At 39.1% G+C, this 17,945-nt stretch overlaps 2 protein-coding genes across 6 annotated transcripts in view; both read left to right on the forward strand.

Annotated features, from left to right (window-relative positions):
* Positions 1-17,945, forward strand: part of LOC116437867 (T-cell activation Rho GTPase-activating protein-like) — a 633,784-nt gene that overhangs the window by 270,456 nt on the left and 345,383 nt on the right. The window lies entirely within an intron of this gene.
* The window catches only part of MCC (MCC regulator of WNT signaling pathway), a 186,785-nt gene that overhangs the window by 103,060 nt on the left and 65,780 nt on the right, over positions 1-17,945 (forward strand). For all 5 annotated transcript variants that reach the window (XM_032096158.1, XM_032096159.1, XM_032096161.1 and 2 more), the window contains one exon: positions 15,198-15,311. In XM_032096158.1, coding sequence (XP_031952049.1) covers positions 15,198-15,311 — 114 coding nt within the window. The remainder of the gene's footprint in view (positions 1-15,197; positions 15,312-17,945) is intronic.

Consider the following 17,945-nt stretch of genomic DNA (forward strand, 5'->3'; position numbering starts at 1 on the left):
AAGAGCAAATTCATGGTGGTGTCTGTAGTTCTTTTACCCTTCCAGTTGTTGGGACTACAAGGGTATTTTGCAGAGTGCTTCAGTGGCTGACATCAGACGGTGATAACTTCAGGTCACGAGGTAGGGAGGGATTCTTTCTTCGGAAGAAAACTGCTTGCTTTTAGTTTGTTCCCCAGCCCTAACCCCCTCAGAAATTTCAACATCTGTGTGGCTAGAAGAGCCCCAAACTCAGTCCTAGGTTCACTTAGGGAGTAAACATTTAATAAACAGTTAAGCATATGTTACAGAATCAGCTGTGCAGTGCTGAGGGTTTGTTCTGCAGGTCCCAGGTTCTGCAGTCAGATTTCCTGCAGTGTGGAAGTCGTTGGGCCTCTGGTGAGATTAGAGGAAGAGGAAACAAAATAGTGATGGGGAAGGTCTGTTGCTAGGACAGCAACCCTTGTACCAAGCACAGAACACTCTTTTGTGGCTGTTCCCAGGAGTTTGGGGAGAGAAGGAAGAGGAATGCGTTTGGCTGATCCGGGTCAGGTTTGCAGGCCCTGAGAGGTTGCTACTTCTGCCCAAGTAGCCATTTCCAGCTTTGCTGCCTGAACTTCACTGAGAGCTGTGCAACTTGTTTCAAGCCTGGCTATTTTGTAAGAATAATTTTCTGTAAAATGCAGTCTGGGTCCATTTAATAACAAATTTAACTTCTAGGACTTGGGTGAGATGCCTGAGGCAGAGAGCTGTCTGTGAAAGGAAGCCTTCAATACCTTCTTGTGTCGGTTCTTCGAGCAGATAAAATACTTTGTTACTTGAAAATGGACTGAGACAGCTGGGGACTGTGGTTGGGAGGAAGAGGAACACGCACCTTCTTATACTGCAGCGTAAAAATATCCTTGTGAAAACAACCAATGTTAATTTTCTACAACCACCACTTCTTTTAAAAAGCCGGTTTATCTCAACAAGATTTTAAAAGTTTGTTTTTCAAGATATATTCCCAAATACTCTGGCACATGGAGCAGTGAGGTGCATTTCAGCAAAGAAATATCATATCATAAAGAATTCCAGTCTTTTGAGAAGGGTAAAAAAAACCACAGCAAATCAAACACAAAACCATAAAGAAATAACAGGTTACTTTGTTAAGTGGCTGCTTTTTTCCCAGCAATAACATCTTTTAAAACTTGACCCTTGCTGTTGTAAATCTGATCCCTGCCACAAAGTCTCTTTTAAAATATCTGTTTATCGACCTTAATTTCTAGAAAGAGTCTTTGAGCTGTTCCGTTCTGGGGCCTGGGTACCTGTGGCAGCTGAGTATGCTGCTGCATACTCAGCATTGCAGCTGAAAGAGGCAGGAATGCTGACTGCAAATAGAGACGGTACTAATTGCTCCCTGCACTTAGTTAAATAGCTGCATCGATGCATAACAGCAGGAGGGAGAGGGTTACTGAGGGGCTAATTCCATCCTGAGAGGAACCACAGGGCTGAATGGAAACAGCTGCTGCACAGGGAGTTGCTGGCAGCTTTGGTGAAGGGAGGGAACAGGAGAAGAATGGTATGTGGGGAAAGGATAAACAATCCAGAATAAAAAGAACATATAAAAATATCTTATGTCAGTACCCCAGGGAGAGAAATCACAACAGGCAGGAGTGAAGGAAGGAAGAGTTCAGGCTGGAATTGCAGACCGGAGGAGTGGGTGCAGCCACCTGCATGCCCTTGACCTCCCTCTGTGAACATCAAGGCTTACAACTAAGTCAACATGGCACAGTGTAAGTGTAGCTTGGCTATTGAAGCAGCATAGCTGTGTAAATGCTTAGCTGAGCTAGTGGGCTCTGTTGGAAGGTGTGGAGATGTTGCTTGGAATGGATACTGCATGTATGTGGTAGTGGTTCACCAAAACTGCACATTTCTGATGGTATTTGTCAAAATACAAATATGTAAGTAGAAGTTTGGTTCACTGAAGTCAGCCACTCAAGAGTGAAGTTATCCACAGCTCTGTAGAATATGAATAATTTGGGTAATTGCCATCTCTGGTACATGCCATGATGTCATCACTTGAAAGTTGCCTTCTTTCATAAAGTTGCCTTCTGTCAAACCCCTGTCATGTGCACAGACATGTCTTGTGTTCCTGCTTGCATACCAGCAGCTGTTACCAGCATTCATACAAATAAATCCCCAGAAGTGCTGTAGCTAAAGACACAGCCTGCCTACTTTGTGGAGGGGCAACTGCTAATGTCCTTCCCACTGCTTTCTCCTAAAGACCTGTGTTTTTCCCTGCAATTGGTACAGTTACCTGAGCTGGGGGTGTCAAGGAGGACAGCCAACTTTGAAATTCTCAGCGCACAGAACCATGGAATGTACCCAGGAGAAGTACTTGAGAACACAAGGATTGCTTATGTGCAGGCTAGATCGTTAATGTAGTGGAGGCAGTGATGTAACGTATGCACAGACTGAGGTTGCTGACAGCAAAAAATCAGCGTGGCCAGCTGTGCAGCCCGGCACTGTCGCACACGGCTGTGGTGTGTTGAGCACCAGAACTGTAAAACCAAAGCAGTCCCAAGAAAGGCACCAGGGGGGATCAAAAGTGGAAGAGCATCTCCTGTTAAATAGATTTGGGCATGTCAGCCTCAGATGGTAAGGGAGAAAAAGGGGTATATGTTTTGAGAGAGCATTATAAATTCACAAGTGATTCAAAGAAGATCAAAAGGGGCAAAAGTTATCCTTGAGGTACAGAACATGCAAAGCAATACCAGGGAAGCTTTACAAATGTGTGCCCAGTTCTTATGCTTGTTCTTCAGTTTCTCTGATTTGCCACTCTCAGAGGCAGGATGGTGGACTGTCAGCCTGTGGTCTGGTCTGATAGAACACTTCTTTAGTATGCTCTTTGAACCAGGAGTCTTGCTTTAAGATGGGAAAAATACGATTTTTTTTTCCCACCGATGTTTCTTCAGTTACATTACAGTGATTACTGTTTCATTCTTAAAATTACATTAATGATAATATTTCTTAATATGTCAAGATTTTAGACCCCACAGAAACAATTGTTGAGAATGTAAATGAAATAAAATAAAAAAACCCCAATGCACCGATGTAACTCTTCACCTGAAGGGTGAAGTATTCTGTTATACAGATGGTGAAGCCATGAAAAATGAAAAAAGTAACTTCTACTTTCATTCTACCAGATTATGTGAGTAATATGTCACATGCCGTATAAAGATTCAAACTAGAATGCTGAATGAATGAGATACAATTTTTACGAAGAATTAACACAGAATAGCTTTTTAACTTTGGAATCAGCAAGTTTTTTGCCCTGTGTGATGTTCAGGGGTGAAAAATAAGCCATGTGTTAAATGGAATAATGCAGTGTTGATCCTTTTCTGTCAGGACAATTAACATGAGTAAAGTATTTGCCCTACTTTAAACAGATAAGGAGGTACTGTATTGTGTTCCTCTTAATGTTTCTGTATCGGCAGCAGAGAGCACAAGATTTATTTGTTGAGCCTTATGTAGATTTACAGCTGTGCCAGTTACTGCTTGAAAGCTCTTTATCTGTCATGCTCACAATGAGTCTTTTTGTGTGGGTGAATGTTACTGAAAGTGGTCCTAAGAAGGGTACAGACATTTTAAGGTGTTAAGTGGAATGTGTGACACATAGAATGCCTTTAAATTATAATTTTTTTTCTTGGCATGACCTCCAATTTCTTTTTGTCATATGTGCATATGTGGGCATACGTTTATGTGATATAAACATAAAAAATGTGTTTTATCAAGATGCTGTAGAAGCAACTTTCTGTGCTATCCTGACTTCCTTAGAGAATTAGTAATGTTTTTTCTGTTATTATTTGATGATTGAAAGCAAAGAAAATTACACTCAAGCAGAGAACAACAGTCTCAGGGGATGTGCACTTTCCATGGAACCATGCTCTGGACTCATAAATATCTCTGCAACTCCTGTTTATTTAATAGGATTGCATGGGTGAAATACAGGGTTGAATTTGGCATTCAGAGTGGAGTCCAAGATAAGGAGTGAATCTGCCTTGGGCTTGGTAGAGACAGGCACAGAATGGTGGAAATACTGTGTAAATCTCAAAATGTTAGAGCAATTGCTACTTTTGTGTTTGACTGAAGCTTGCAAGTTTAATAATTATAAGCACCTGTAATTTCAGTAAGTGTGCTTAAATTTTGAGCATGTGTATATACAAGTGAAGATTAATTGTCTAATAGACACTTGAATCTTCACTTTTCTTTTTCAGAAAAATTGCAGGGAAAAATTCGTATCAAATGAGTAATCTTAACCAGAATATGAAGTAGTGTGGTTAGGAAATGGCTTTTCATTTGCAGAAGTTTTTGACATTTAAGAAAATTGTTGTACACTTCTTCTTGTTGAAAAGGTGAAAAAGAAAATGGAGACATCCTCACTTGAAGAAAAACTGAAGTTCATCTGTCAAGCCTCTGTGTCTGAACCTATAGTAAAAAAGGAAAGAAAATGAGGTCATTGTGGGAGACAGGTTAAGAGAAAAACATTTAATCCTGTACCAGGGTTTTCCAGACACCTTTTTCTTCCCATGAGTTTTTCACACAGAGTTTTGAATTGGGCTGAAATTCTAACCATTGCATTCATGAACACTTGGAGAAGCTTCAGGTTCATAATTACTGTCTGTGTCTCTGAAATACTTTTGATCCCATCTTAACAAGTTGCTGTCACCAGTTGACTCAAATGCTCTAGTCTGGTTTTGTCATGCTACAGACACTTGATTCTCTGCAAATTTTACAGCTACTTGCTTTTGTATTGGGAGAAGCCTGCTAAACAAATGGCTGAAAAAGTATGAAGCCACTTGAACAAAATGCTGTGCCTGATGCTACAGACAGAGATATCATTTTGGGTTCTTAGTCCAGTGACAAAAGAAAAATATTTCTCCTGAATGGAGTAATATCTCCAGGTGTTACTGAAATACTAAAAACTTTTCTATATAAATACTTATTCAGTAAGCATGTTGAGGACTGCCAGCTGTGCAGATTTGTCTGTGTTAGTGCATTGATTATAAACATTTATCAATATTTATTTTTGTCTTCATAGTTTGTGCACTGGAGGTTCTGTTGCTTAAGGTCTAAACCATACGACTGGAAAAGAACAATATATTCATGCAACTGAGTTTTTTTAAACAGCTCTGGTTCATGAATGGCGTATTTTTATGCTGTCTGCTTCCTTCCAAAGGTAGTTGCCATCAGAAAGGAGTTTGAGGCATCATGCAGAAATCTTGTCTAAGGTTTTCTGGTATCTAGCACTAGTTAGGAGCATTCAAGTAACTGGTATCAGTTGGAGGATGAAAGATGGTGGAGGGCATTTTCAGTTTCTTGGTTCTCTGACACTTGCCAGGAAAAAATCCCAAAACAACCTCTAGTGGTTTTTTTCAGTAAGAGATTTATTTCAAAAGAGTTATGCCGTAGAGAGCAAGAATTTTATTTGAATAGGGCTATGGACTGTTTTTAGAAAAGGGGGGGCAGTTTGTTAGGGTAGAGCATACCAATTGTGCTTGAGACTTTTCTTTATTCAGTGTACTTTGATTAAGAATCTTCATACAAATGTAAAAAAACTTACTGATGTCTTGAAATCCCGATAAGCAGATGCTTTTAAAAGTTTTTTCTGTTGTAAACAAACTCCTCTAGCAGTGTTGTAGTAACAGTTGATGCACTCACTTCTTTGTAACATACTCACTGTTAGAGATGATTCATCACAGAGCCTTATCGGGCTGTGTTTTGCAACACTAATTGTTTTGTATCCAATTTGTTAAAATTATTATTCAAGTAATAACAGCCAGTTCAATGGAAAACCTCAGCAGGAAGTAATGTTAACTGCTCGTGCAGTTTGCCGTCCATTTGCAAAGCTTTCAGTAAAATTAAGCTTTTCCCTGGTGTATTGAGCAGTTAATAAGAAAGAAGAGGCAGTGAAAAATGCAGGACTTGTGATTGAAAATGTCAGAAATGTACTGGGTGTTTCTTAAGAGAGAAATACTCAAAGATATCTCACACAAAGGTTTATGACATGGAGCTAGAGGGAAATTGTGGAAACTTCCTGCAGCAGCTGAAGTTACAGTAGTGTAAGTAATTTTCCTGCCTAGGATTTGTATTGAGTCTGAAGAAATTAACTGCCCTTGAAGAAGTTGTGCGTCCAGTTTTGAACTGGTTGGCTTGTGAAGATTACTGGGCAAAAGAACTGACTTCTGCCAAAAATGGCAGCTTCTGGTCTAGGAGACAGTTGTTTATGCTAAGAATTAACATGCAATAGTGAGACAGTGACCATGGACTAGTCTGAGATTCACAGCCAGGAGTGTAAAGGTGGTTGATACTTAAACCCTGTAACCCTTTATAGTATGTTTTCTTTCTAAAAGCATTTTAAAAACCACTGCTTCATTGTAGGCTGTGAGGTCACTGGAGACCTCAACTTCTCCACTACTTCACTCTGGAGAGGCTTTGGTGGGTGCAGTTATGGATATAGGGGCTCCTGGGAGGAGTGGCCCTCAGAAGAGGGAAGAGGGAATAGCTGCTGGCTGGAGCTTAAAGGAGCCAGGGAAGGGGATATGAAGGTCTGAGAGGTGCAGCTAACCTTGGGAAGGTGAAATAATTAAGAACTGTACTGAATGTGTTTTGTTAAGCATGCATATGCTCATCCAGAGAATTTTGCTGTCCCATCTGGGAGCTATGAAGTTGATTAGCTGCTTCTAAAAATATTTTTAGAGCTATACTTTTGGGAGTTACATAATGTACGTTCTAATGTAAAGTTCTTTAGGGTGTGAGCTGCTTGAGGAAAGCTGGGAAGATGTTTTCTTTCTGTCAGTTTCAAAGTGCTTAGAGGTTTTGGTGGGGTTTTTTGTTTGTTTTCTGGGTTGGGCTGGTTTTGGTTTGGTGTTTTTTTATGGCTTATGGTGGAAACAAAGTGTTGATTGGACCTGGCAATACAGATCTTATTTCTCTAAATTTGTGGTGACAGCAGATCACATGGGTCATGCTGGAGACAGAGATCCTTGTATCATTTTAAGTACAGCTTTATTGCTATTCCATTGTCCTATCTTTGGAAATCAGAAGTTATTTTCCGTTTGAGAAGTTTTTGGAAAGAACTCAAGAACTATGGGATGCTTTAATAAATTATGATTAAATTAGCATAACAAGTAGTGTCTAATTCTTGAGTGGTTCTTGAACGGTGATCTCTGTTTTGAAAGATCTGGATTATTGTCAGAAAAAATGAGGCTGAAGGAGCAAGTTAAAGTTTTACAAAAAATGGCAGGGCCCTTGGAAAACAAGCCAATGTGGATGAGCTTACACCCTGTCTGGAATGCTGCAGCCACACTAGACTGTGGGCCACAATAATGCTAAATGCAAAGGATTGAATTATATGCATTCTTGGGGTTAGTTTTCCACACCTTTCATTCCTAAGGGAAAAAGAGTGTGTCCATCACCTCAATAAACTGGAAAATAATAGAGGAAAGGAGTTTGGGATCCTGAGATTTCAAGGGAAAAGGACATGTGCTGAACCCTGCTGTTTTTCTCCTCAGTTAATTTTCTCTGGTGATGTTGGGCAGACCTGGAGATAGGAGAAAATAAGTCTGTTCCTCTTTCCATTAGTTCAGTGAAAAAGAGATAATGGGCCTTACTTACATTATGTTGAGAGTAAGTGTAAGGAGAGCAAGAATGCTAAATGAGTTCACTGCAGTGGGATAAAATCCTTCCAAGAATGGACCTAATGGACTCTTCCTAGCTCATAATTTTGTTATAATTTTTTAAATAATTATTTTTAGTTAAAGAAAGGTTGTGATTGCAGATGGTATGTTGAGAAATGAAGACAGTATTTTGTTCTAAGCTTGGTCTTCCCACAACCCCGTTTTCATACCCTGCATTACTGTTGCTTTGCTCCCTCACTGGGAGTGGGAATAGCAGCAGGTTCCTCCTCTGGAAGGTAAAAGCAAGGCTGACCTTTCCTGCACAGTGTAAATGCCAGTTGAGTGTGGACATGTGGGCTGCCCTGCAGTGCCTCAGGTAAGGTTCTTAAGAATCCCAAACAAGTGAACTTCCCAACATGTAGTTGTTTTGTTCAGTCCCCAGATTCAGGTGTTTGTCTCCTTTTGTTATTTTTAGGTCTCAGTATTTGGCTTTTTTTCTTATGTCACCTCAAATTTTCTTTTCCATGATAGTGTAAACATCTGTTTTAATAGAAGTAGAGCCATTAGTCTAGGCCTTGGGCATACTCAGAAGTACAATTAGCACCATGGTCCATTCATCAAGTATGAATTGCCAGATGAATTTTTCAAAGGAAAATTTTCCATGATTACTTCCTTTAACATGTTCTAAAACTGATCCTGCTTACCAGAATAGCATTAGTTTACTTCTTCTGTGTATTTTTTAAACAATCTGTAGTGTATTTTCTTTATGAAGCGTTTTTTTTACTTTGATGAAGTTGGAATAGTTTTTGGTTTGTTTTAAGAAAGATTTCAAAATATTCACAAGTGCCTGCAAATGTTAATTTTCAGTTAAAAAAAAACAAAACCAAGCAACTTCAGTTGAAATTGTTTAGAAATATTACAAACAGATTGAAAACATCTTCTGCAGATTTTTCGAATTATAACTGTGTCTTACAAAAATTTGGTCTTTGTTTTTCTAGAATTTGAATGGCTCCATCCTGGCTAGTGTTGGCACATTATTTGTTTAGTATTGCACAAGAATATGAAGTAACTGTCTAATGTTTAATATGACAATAATTGCTTCAGAAGCACAGTCACAAAATGTCCGTTTTGTATGTCACTTTGAAAATTTGTAAGCTTTTTATTAGTATGTAAAAGTTGTTTCAGACATAAAGTTTTAGGGCGTATTTGTAGGCATATCCCGCAATTCAGTGGTACCACTTTTTTTAGTAATTTTGATTTTGTCTTGGGGAATTACTTATAGGGCTGTTGACTGTGGTATTTCAGGGCTGCACTCTAGAGATCATACAACTGAAAACATTTGGGGAGTATCAATCTGTCATGTCACTGTTTCTGGGATATGGTTGTTCTTCTATGTTTTTCCCTTCTATTTTGTCATTAAATTCACAGAAACGGATTTTGATTACATTTATTTCATCACTTGGACCATAGAAAATGCACCTTTTATGGACCATGGTTAGAAAGCAGGTGGCATGAAAATTGTGTAGGACAGAGAAGAAAAATGGTTGAGAGTAGCTACACATTTATGTAACGATCACTTTAGGTACGTGTTGTTTGTAAGTAGTGCTGATCTCTGCTCCTGATGAAATGTAAACTTGACAATGCCTTGGAGTTTCAGCTATAACAAATGTCTGTAACATGAGTTTCATATCTTTAACTTCTCTCTTAGAAAGGTTTTTAAGCTTTGCCTCGACTTTTCTTTGTTTTGTTTTGTTTGGGTTTTTTTCCTGGTTGTGTGAACCAGTGCCGTGATTTCTTTCACACTTACTGTTCAGTGTAATTTTTTCCTCTGTAACTTGTTCATATGTCTTCAATATATCTGCCATGCCTTAGCATGAAAGGTTCTCATTCACCTCAGCAGGTAAGTGCCAGCCTCGTCTGTGCCTTCCCTGCACCAGCCCCAATACTGTTCTGTACTGCCATTTATGAAAGTTAGCAATCCACAGCACAACCCCAGCCCTGAGATTGCTGTTCTGCATCTTAAGATGTGTTTTTCACTATGAACTTACATTACTAGCCTTTTCATTCCTTGACTGCAATCCCTCTTTCCCTTGAAGAGGAAAGGTGTCAGAAAATACAGTGGGTAGACATTTGCTGTTTTGCCCGTTCTGCACTGTTAGCTGGAGTTCTGACTGTATTTTCCATGTTGTTCTCTACACCTACCATCTCTCATGTTACAAAGCAGCTTGGGTTTTCAAATCAAGTGTGGTGTCCAGTTTAATTTGATAACAAAAAAATTGGAAAGTTTTCAGAGAAGAGGCAACATTCTTAGTATTTAATCAGATGTTTTTATGTGTACTGCCTGTCATTAAGTAGATGCAATACACAGAAAATATCCATATTGTGGATTAATTACACTAAACTATGCCAAATGCCAGTGGGAAATAAAAAAAGAGGAGAGAATGTCAGAGCCCAGTACTCTCTGATCGGGTTCTTTTAGACAGTCCACATGTGGAAGGTGTGATGTCTAACATATTTATTTGAAAGTAGTTGATGGTACATGGGATTTCTGTTTCAGCACCATGATGCAAAGCATACTGAAAACACAGTACAGATACAAGTCACACACAGCAGAAGAGAGCAATTGCAGTGCACAGCTCCATCACAGCACCAGCGTGGTTCCCAGCCTCTATCTTATGTAATTGCCATCACCACCCTGGGCATCCCTGGCCTTGTGAGGATTAAATGTGTGAATTGAAACTGGCTCAAGCTTATTACTCTCTTTGAAATTCTGTCAGTTGATTATGTTTTTATGGTTTTTATTTTGGGCTGAGCTGTGTATATAGGTACCCCACACTGGCCTGGCTAACTCAGGGAGACATTTGCACTCTTAATGAGCTTGGGGACCAATACACACCAGCTGATTCTCTCAGCTGGTGATAGCTGTTTATGTAAAGCAAAACCCATGCTCAGGTCCTCTTGGTGTTGAGATCAAGCCAGCTTTTTTGCAACAGCTGTGATCAGTCCCACCCAGCCACATTCTTCCTGAGCTTCATGGACACATCACCCTGGCCCATCTCTGATCCTTCTCCCATGGTAGGGCTTTACTGATCAGCTACAGAGGACACACAGAGAACAAATTAATTGGTCTTTTGGTGTTTGGCTGCTTTGTATTGGTATATAGTTTGGTATGATTTTATGGGTCCCTGGTTATGTCACAGATTGCTTTTCTGAACATCTGTTCCGAAACCGGTGCGGAGCAGTACTGTGGCTGACGAATACAGGAAAAAAGAGGATAAAGATAAGATTAGTACTTTAGTTTCACAGAAAATTATGTGCATAGTTCCTTCTTTTGATTTCTCTGTTGAAAATAGCAAACATGTGCAGTGAGTACAACTGGTTTTAGCAATACGGTTTAATTAGCCTGGTTCCAGGCTGAGGGAATGAAAAATGTGGATCAGATTTAGTGGTGGGGATCACATTTCACAACGGCTGGGAAAAATGCTGGGTGTAATAGTAATTTCACTGCTTTTCAGGGCTTTAACCTTACTTTTTCAGCACCCTCCTTCATTGCTCTTTGTGTCTTTCTCTTGGTTTGTTCTTGGCTTCAGAACATTTCCAGCAGTGTGTACAACAGTACAGTAGTCACCTGCTTCCTTGGCATTTGTCTCACTGTCCCATCCACTTCTGTATTTGTTTCCCACAAAATTCTTCAGAAACCCGACTGCCCACAAATGTTGTTCCTAATTGTACCTGCATAGAATATTTCACAGCACCAAAAGCAGTCTTCAAAATATGCATCACAAATCACTTCTGCAGTATTGTATGAAATGCTACTAGAACAGGTGGATAATGAGAAGAAACTGCACTCATAAAGGAGGCTTGATCAGAGGTCAGGAAGTTGCTTTTCCTAAGCTTGTTCTTCTGTTTTTATAATTATGGTACCTTTAAAAACTTAGCTGTACATTGGTTTGCATTTTAACAAGAGCATACTATGCCATTTTTAAATTTTATATTAATAATATCTTAATAATAATAAATAATTGTTACTGTATATTTAATATATAAAATTTAATAGATAAAAACCTGACAGGATAATATTGAGTATAACACGTGGTGTGTATACATTTCAGTAATGCGACCTGCTGTTGTTACGGCAATAAAAATTCAAGGAAATTGTAGCTTCTAAGTTAAGATAGGTAACTAATTTTTTATACCATGCATCTAATGTATTTTCTAATTTTCTTGGATGATGGTAGAGAAGCATATTGGTTGGCTAGTCTGATCTTTATGTTTGTTCTCACATGTTGACCGTGTGTGTCCTGTTGGACAGTTTGGGTGCATCAGCATCACAACAGTGGTTTCTTTCTTGGTGGAATTCAAGGAGCTGTATTGGATCAATACAAAGTTTATGAATAACACAGGCTTTGTCAGTTGACTGTTTTCTCTGTATGAGGTAGGTCTCTCTGCAGTCTGTTGCTTAAAGGTTCAGACCACTGTCTTGTGGGAATATTTGTGCTGTCTGTGTTAATTTTGCACACTGCTGAGTTTTTGATCTGTTTCATAATCTCGTGTCATTTAAGAGGCAGCCCACCTTGAACTATAAATGTCTGGCATGAATGTTAGTCATAGTGATTCTGCCTTATCTGCCACTGTTTGCTGAGGAGAGAAAAACAGTATGCCGTGTGTTTTCTCTCTTTCCCCCATTCTCTTTTTCTCATTTGTCACCATCCTGTAGCAGTTCAGTGCTGCAGAGTTAGAGTTGTGGGGGACTTGCTGGTTGAGATTTTTAAGTGGAGTCTTTCCCACTTTAATAGTGTGGATGATTAAACTTGACTTTTAAACATTAATTTCTCCCTCCCCTCCCCCCCCCCGCCCGCCCGAATGACTTCTGCATGGACTGTAGCTCTTTGCTCAGATATTTCCTTTTATGAGTTCCAGCAACATCCAAAGATCCATATTCCAGTTCCCACCTCCCTTGTGACAAACAAGCGCACTAGGAAGCATGGTCTGTGGGAACACTCACACCTTAAGGGAAAGTGCAACAATAGTTTGTAACACCTTTTAAATTAATTCTGGAGGAGAGCTTGACTCTGCCAAGAATACACAGCTACGCTGGCTGTGTTAACCTTTTGTATTGCAGTAGTAGCTGGAAACATTACTTGCACTTCAAAGTAGAGTATGTCAAGTAGCCCTCCTCTGTTATGATAGTTGCCTTTTGCCTAGTCCGCCCTTTCAGTAAATTTCTTCTTTTTATTTATTCTTTTATTAGCATATGGAAACTGAAGCAGTCCAATTAATGAAAGGATAATTTTGGATGGTGAAAGATGCAACAAGCTTTCCTTGTCATTAATAAAGCCGTGCTGTGGTTACTTGGACAAGAGAAGCAGTATTGAACACATAGGTGGATTCAGGATCCCCGTGCTTGGCAGGGGCTGCCAGGCCAGGCAGCAGGGTTGCTGTAAAACCAGGCACCATTCACGTTGTTTGTTACCCAGGTTGCAGTGACTGCAGAGGGTGAAGAGGACAAAGACAAATCCATTGGAAGTCTGCCTCGTTAATTCCGCTGTTCAGAGAACAAGTTGTTTTTCATTGAGATTTTCAAATTAATGTTGTCCTTTTATGTTACGAGGCCATGTGTATGGACATTGTTAGTCTTGAATTTAATCAAAACCACAGCTGGTGATCATTTAATTACAGTGTATGAAAGGGAATGATACTTGACTATGTAGCATTGTTTTATTCAATTTGGAGAATTGTAGCCATTTTTCATGTACTGTTTGAAGGATGCACATTCTGGTGAACAAACTTGAGACCTTCATTGCAATAATTCCACTGTTATGGGAACAAGGTGAAGCAGTGGCTTAAAAATTCACCAGCTTTCCTGCAAATTGGAAACAAGTTATGAGCAGATTGGTACAATTGGTCTGGTTCTTTTTTCTCCACACTGTAAATGGAGTGCATAGTTTCCTGTGGTAGGAAGGAAGGCCTTCTGCTGAGGGCCAAAAATACTTAAAGGTATTTAAAATGTTTCTGGGTTTTAAGAGGTTTCAGTGTATATACTTCATAGAAGCTGTGTAGGATATGCCCATAGCAAGCCAGAATTACTGTGTTTTTACATGAAAAATTAAGGCTGCTTTGACAATCTTAAATGTTCTGCAATGTATAGTTGTGCATGTGTTTATTTGTACTGGAAAAAATAACTTCATGTGTGCAAGGTATTTTTGTAGCTGACATAATAAAAAATACTGTCAACTGAACTCACAAATGAGGATGCCCAGGGAATAACTAGTTAAGCAGCATTTAAAAAGGCAGAATTCACATCCAAATATCTTTTAAAATTTATCTTTTCTGTCTTGAAGGCAGAATTTTTTTTATTAACAGTGGGAATACTGTATGTGAAGAAGCTGTTGCCAGATGATCTGGTCTCTCTGCTGTCAGGCAGCTGCTCTCACACATCACTATGGGAAAACGTGGTTTTTCTGGCTTCCAGTACTGTAAAGGTAGAATTTATATAGGTGACCCGCCCAATAGAATATCAGAGTGAGGGACTGCAAGTGGGTGGAGGATTAGAGGCAGGGTTTTTATTTCAGCCTGAATCTTGGCAGCAGCAGTGTTTGCTGTGTTGCTTGGTCTAGTGTGAAAGGTCACTTCTGTTTTCATACCCAATATAACTTGAAGCTGTTTCTTTACTACTACAAAGAAAGACTTCAGTGCTAGTGACTGGTTTTCCTCCTGGACTTTTCAGTTGCAGTTGTCAGTACTTAGTGTTGAATTCTGGCTGTTGCCTGTAGTGAAACGATGAATGGGATATTTAAGGACAAGAAGAAAGTGTGAAAAATTAAAATTCTTTTAAGAACTGTTCTTGGTTTCTAAGTTGTGTAGCTAACCTAATTTCAATGTCGTGAGTTATCCTAGCCTGATACATAGTTCCACATGCTATCAGTTAAGTGTAGAAAGTATCTTTCATCAAAAGGATCTACTACAGAAAGAAAAACAGTTCGGGTTCTTCATGTGTGGGTTATTAGATAAAAATCACTGAAACTCACTGGCATGGGACTGAGGAGAGCAACAACTGCAGAAGAGTAGCTCACGGTGGAGTAAGCATTGGTTGCAAAATAAAACCAAATCCTGTGCATGGAGTTACCCACTTTCACCAAACTGATAACCTCTGTATGTCTAAAGGCATCAAAACGTGGTACACCTCATTCTATAATGCAAATCTTAGTCAGCATTTAATGTAATGTTTTATAGAGCAAGACTCAGGCTACCTCTTAATAAACTAGTGTTAGAACTAATCTACACATTTCTAGCTGAATTATTCCTCATTGTATTTATCCTTATAAAGGATATGGTGAAGGAATGTGTGTGCTGCCTGGAGAGAAAAATTAATGGTAAAATTAGTAGTTAAATTTTTAGTTGCATGTGGATTTCTTTTAGACTTCGTTCTACTAACGTTCCTATTAACTGCTACAGAAATCCATCATTACTATAGCTGCTGTCCTATGCCGTCTTTTCTCTGAAACACTAGTGCTACATGGCTTGTGACTTAGTTAATTTGTTTCTTTCCTTTTTGTTGTCCAGCTTCATTTAGCAGCCCTGGCTTCATTAAAGGGAGACATCGTGGAGCTTAATAAGCGTCTACAACAAACAGAAAAGGAGCGTGACCTGTTGGAAAAGAAATTGGCAAAAGCGCAGGTGGGCAACAGTAGTAGGACTATTTGAAGATGGTCCTTGGTTTTGTGTAGTCCATGTTCCTCAGAGAGAGAATAATGTCACAAGTCAAAAGAATTTTAAGACTGCGTGACACATAGTTGCCATGGATTATACCTTTTATGTGTCGAAGACATTCTTCTAAAGCAAAACCCCAAGAATTAATTAGATTAATTTTGGTTTGAAGTCAATATAAGCAACAAGTGCTTTGAAATATTGTAGAATATAAGAATTACAGCATGCTCTCAGCGGATTGGGTAACTGGTTGCAGAGCCTTGCACTCCTGGGTCATATTTAAACACTGCACAAATTAACAGTGATCAAAAGTTATTGCTAATTTTCAGTGCTTTGCTGTTATGTAAGAAATTACTTATTATCTCAGTCTAGCTTCCAGTAAGGCAGTTGGAATTGTGGAAAATACAGCCAGTGGAAAGCCAAGGGGTTAAACAACAATAAAGTCAGAACTCTGATGCTTTCACAGGTCTTACAGAGAGGCAAATGCAAACATGGAAAATTGAACTATTGTTCTTAATATTTCTCTCTTCTATAAAAGGCCTTTGTTTTCAGATACTGTCATTGTATCAAATACCTTTTATAAGTAGTTAAAATTTCAAAACTAATTCAAAATACTTGGCTAGAGATAATCAAAGCAATTTGGCCTGTAAAGTATGGCACCTTTTTGTTGCTCAGAGAAGTTGTACAATCTCCAACCTTGGAAGTACTCAAGGCACCTGGACCTGGTCTGGGGTTGGGTAGGGGACTGAGTGAGTAACTTGCAGGGGTCCCTGTCAGCCTTGGCCATTCTGTGATTTTGCAGATTTAGAGTTTTCAATATTTGGTGCATTTTGATGAGACCTTTTATCTGTGTTACTTAAACTCAAGCCAAATGTAGAAGTCTCAATTTTCAGGCTCTTTCTTCAGTCCTCCCTTATTTTCGCCTTTGCGTGAATTCCCTAATGGTTTTTTCAGCTGCCTTTTAAGGTTTGTGGTCTTGTAAGTGATACTGTTATTGCAGACCATCAATGTAACATTCAGAAATAAAAATCACTTTTGTGTTTTTATTCCTCTCAATATGTGAGCCAGAGCCACACTGGGAGTTAACATGGTTTATCAGCTATAATCCTGAGAGCCTTTTCTAATTTCTATGGCATTCTTGGGATAGAGTCCTCTTTCTGGCTTACAGTTTGATATGAGGCTGCATTTGGCAATCATTAAACTCCCACATGGATTCACTGTATCCAAATGATCCACATCATGCTGCATGACTGCACTGACTTTGTTGTTATTTATAACTCTGGAGGGTCTGGTGCTAACCACAGGTTTTTTTTAGTGTTTTATTTTTTTTCTGGGTCGTTATCTAAAAATACATATATTATCTCTAAGCCAGTGAAGAGTGCCCTATAGGTGCTCCCATACAGTGGCGGATCTACATTGCTGGTGACTGGGATTAAGGATCAGTACTTAATCCAAATTAACGTGTACTCTGTTAGCACAAGATTGTTTGGTGTTTCCTTTGATGGGTTACCAATGATGCAAGCGTATATAGTGCTCAGTTTGTAATGCTGGGGGTTTTTACTTGATACTGAGCCGTGTGAGCACAAACATAGTGATTACTGCCACCTGACCTGTGAATAGCACAAAACTGGAGTATCTGAAAGGCAGGGTGGTAGCTAGATTTCAGATAAACAATATGTATTTTTTAATGAACAGTTTCTAAAAAGGATTACTGATTTATCTCTTTTCAGTTAATTTTTTTCTAAAGCCCTCAAGAGGATAGAATTTAGTGTGTATTAAATAAAACACAAATCTTTCTTACGGAATTTCAACCATTAAACAAACACAACTAATATATTGAGTGTGTTGGCAGTGTTTGAGTACTGAGACATACACTGGTGAAACCACTGCACCTTGTCTTCTTTTTCTGACTGCATCACTTCCAAGTAGAGGTGCCACTTAACATAAGTTTTTGGACTTTTCTTCCCACTCCACAGAGATTCGTTCATTATTCTTTCCTCTACAGCCTCTGTCTAATGTGAATCAGAGGTTCAGGAGGCATAAATTAAATAGGAGGTGTTTGGGGTTCTGCATAACCATATTCAGATGCTAGTGGATCAGTATTAAATCTCTGTTCTGCATCTGGAGACTGCACTTAAAAAGGCAGCACATTTAATTTTAGGTGATGTAGCAAATGCTCTCTGGAACAAATAGCTCTTAAAATGCATCTTTGGTAATACCTCTCCCATCATTTCATGAGGCATGTGAGGCATTTGGAAGAAAGGATTAGTGATTAGCAGAGTGGAGATGATTTGGGGAACCACAGCTCAAGTAATAGATGACAAATGGTGAAGAAAGCTAGTTGGACAGCCTGGGCTTAAGATTTGTGATGTAATTGATTAGTGGTTGTTGTAGCATACTCACTTCCAAATCTGCAGCCTCTGGAGACCAGCTATAGCATTTCTCTACATGCTTTTATTTTTTCAGTAACACAGCAGATCTCTGTGTTTTGTCAGTGTACAATTTGGCAGTAAAGTGATCTCTCGAATGAAATTTGCTGTAAAACACTGGTCAACCACAACTAATGTCTTCTTCCAGAAATGTTTCTGTGATTATGAGAATTGT

Source organism: Corvus moneduloides, chromosome Z, assembly GCF_009650955.1.
Source record: "Corvus moneduloides isolate bCorMon1 chromosome Z, bCorMon1.pri, whole genome shotgun sequence".
In the NCBI taxonomy this organism is placed as follows: Eukaryota; Metazoa; Chordata; class Aves; order Passeriformes; family Corvidae; genus Corvus; species Corvus moneduloides.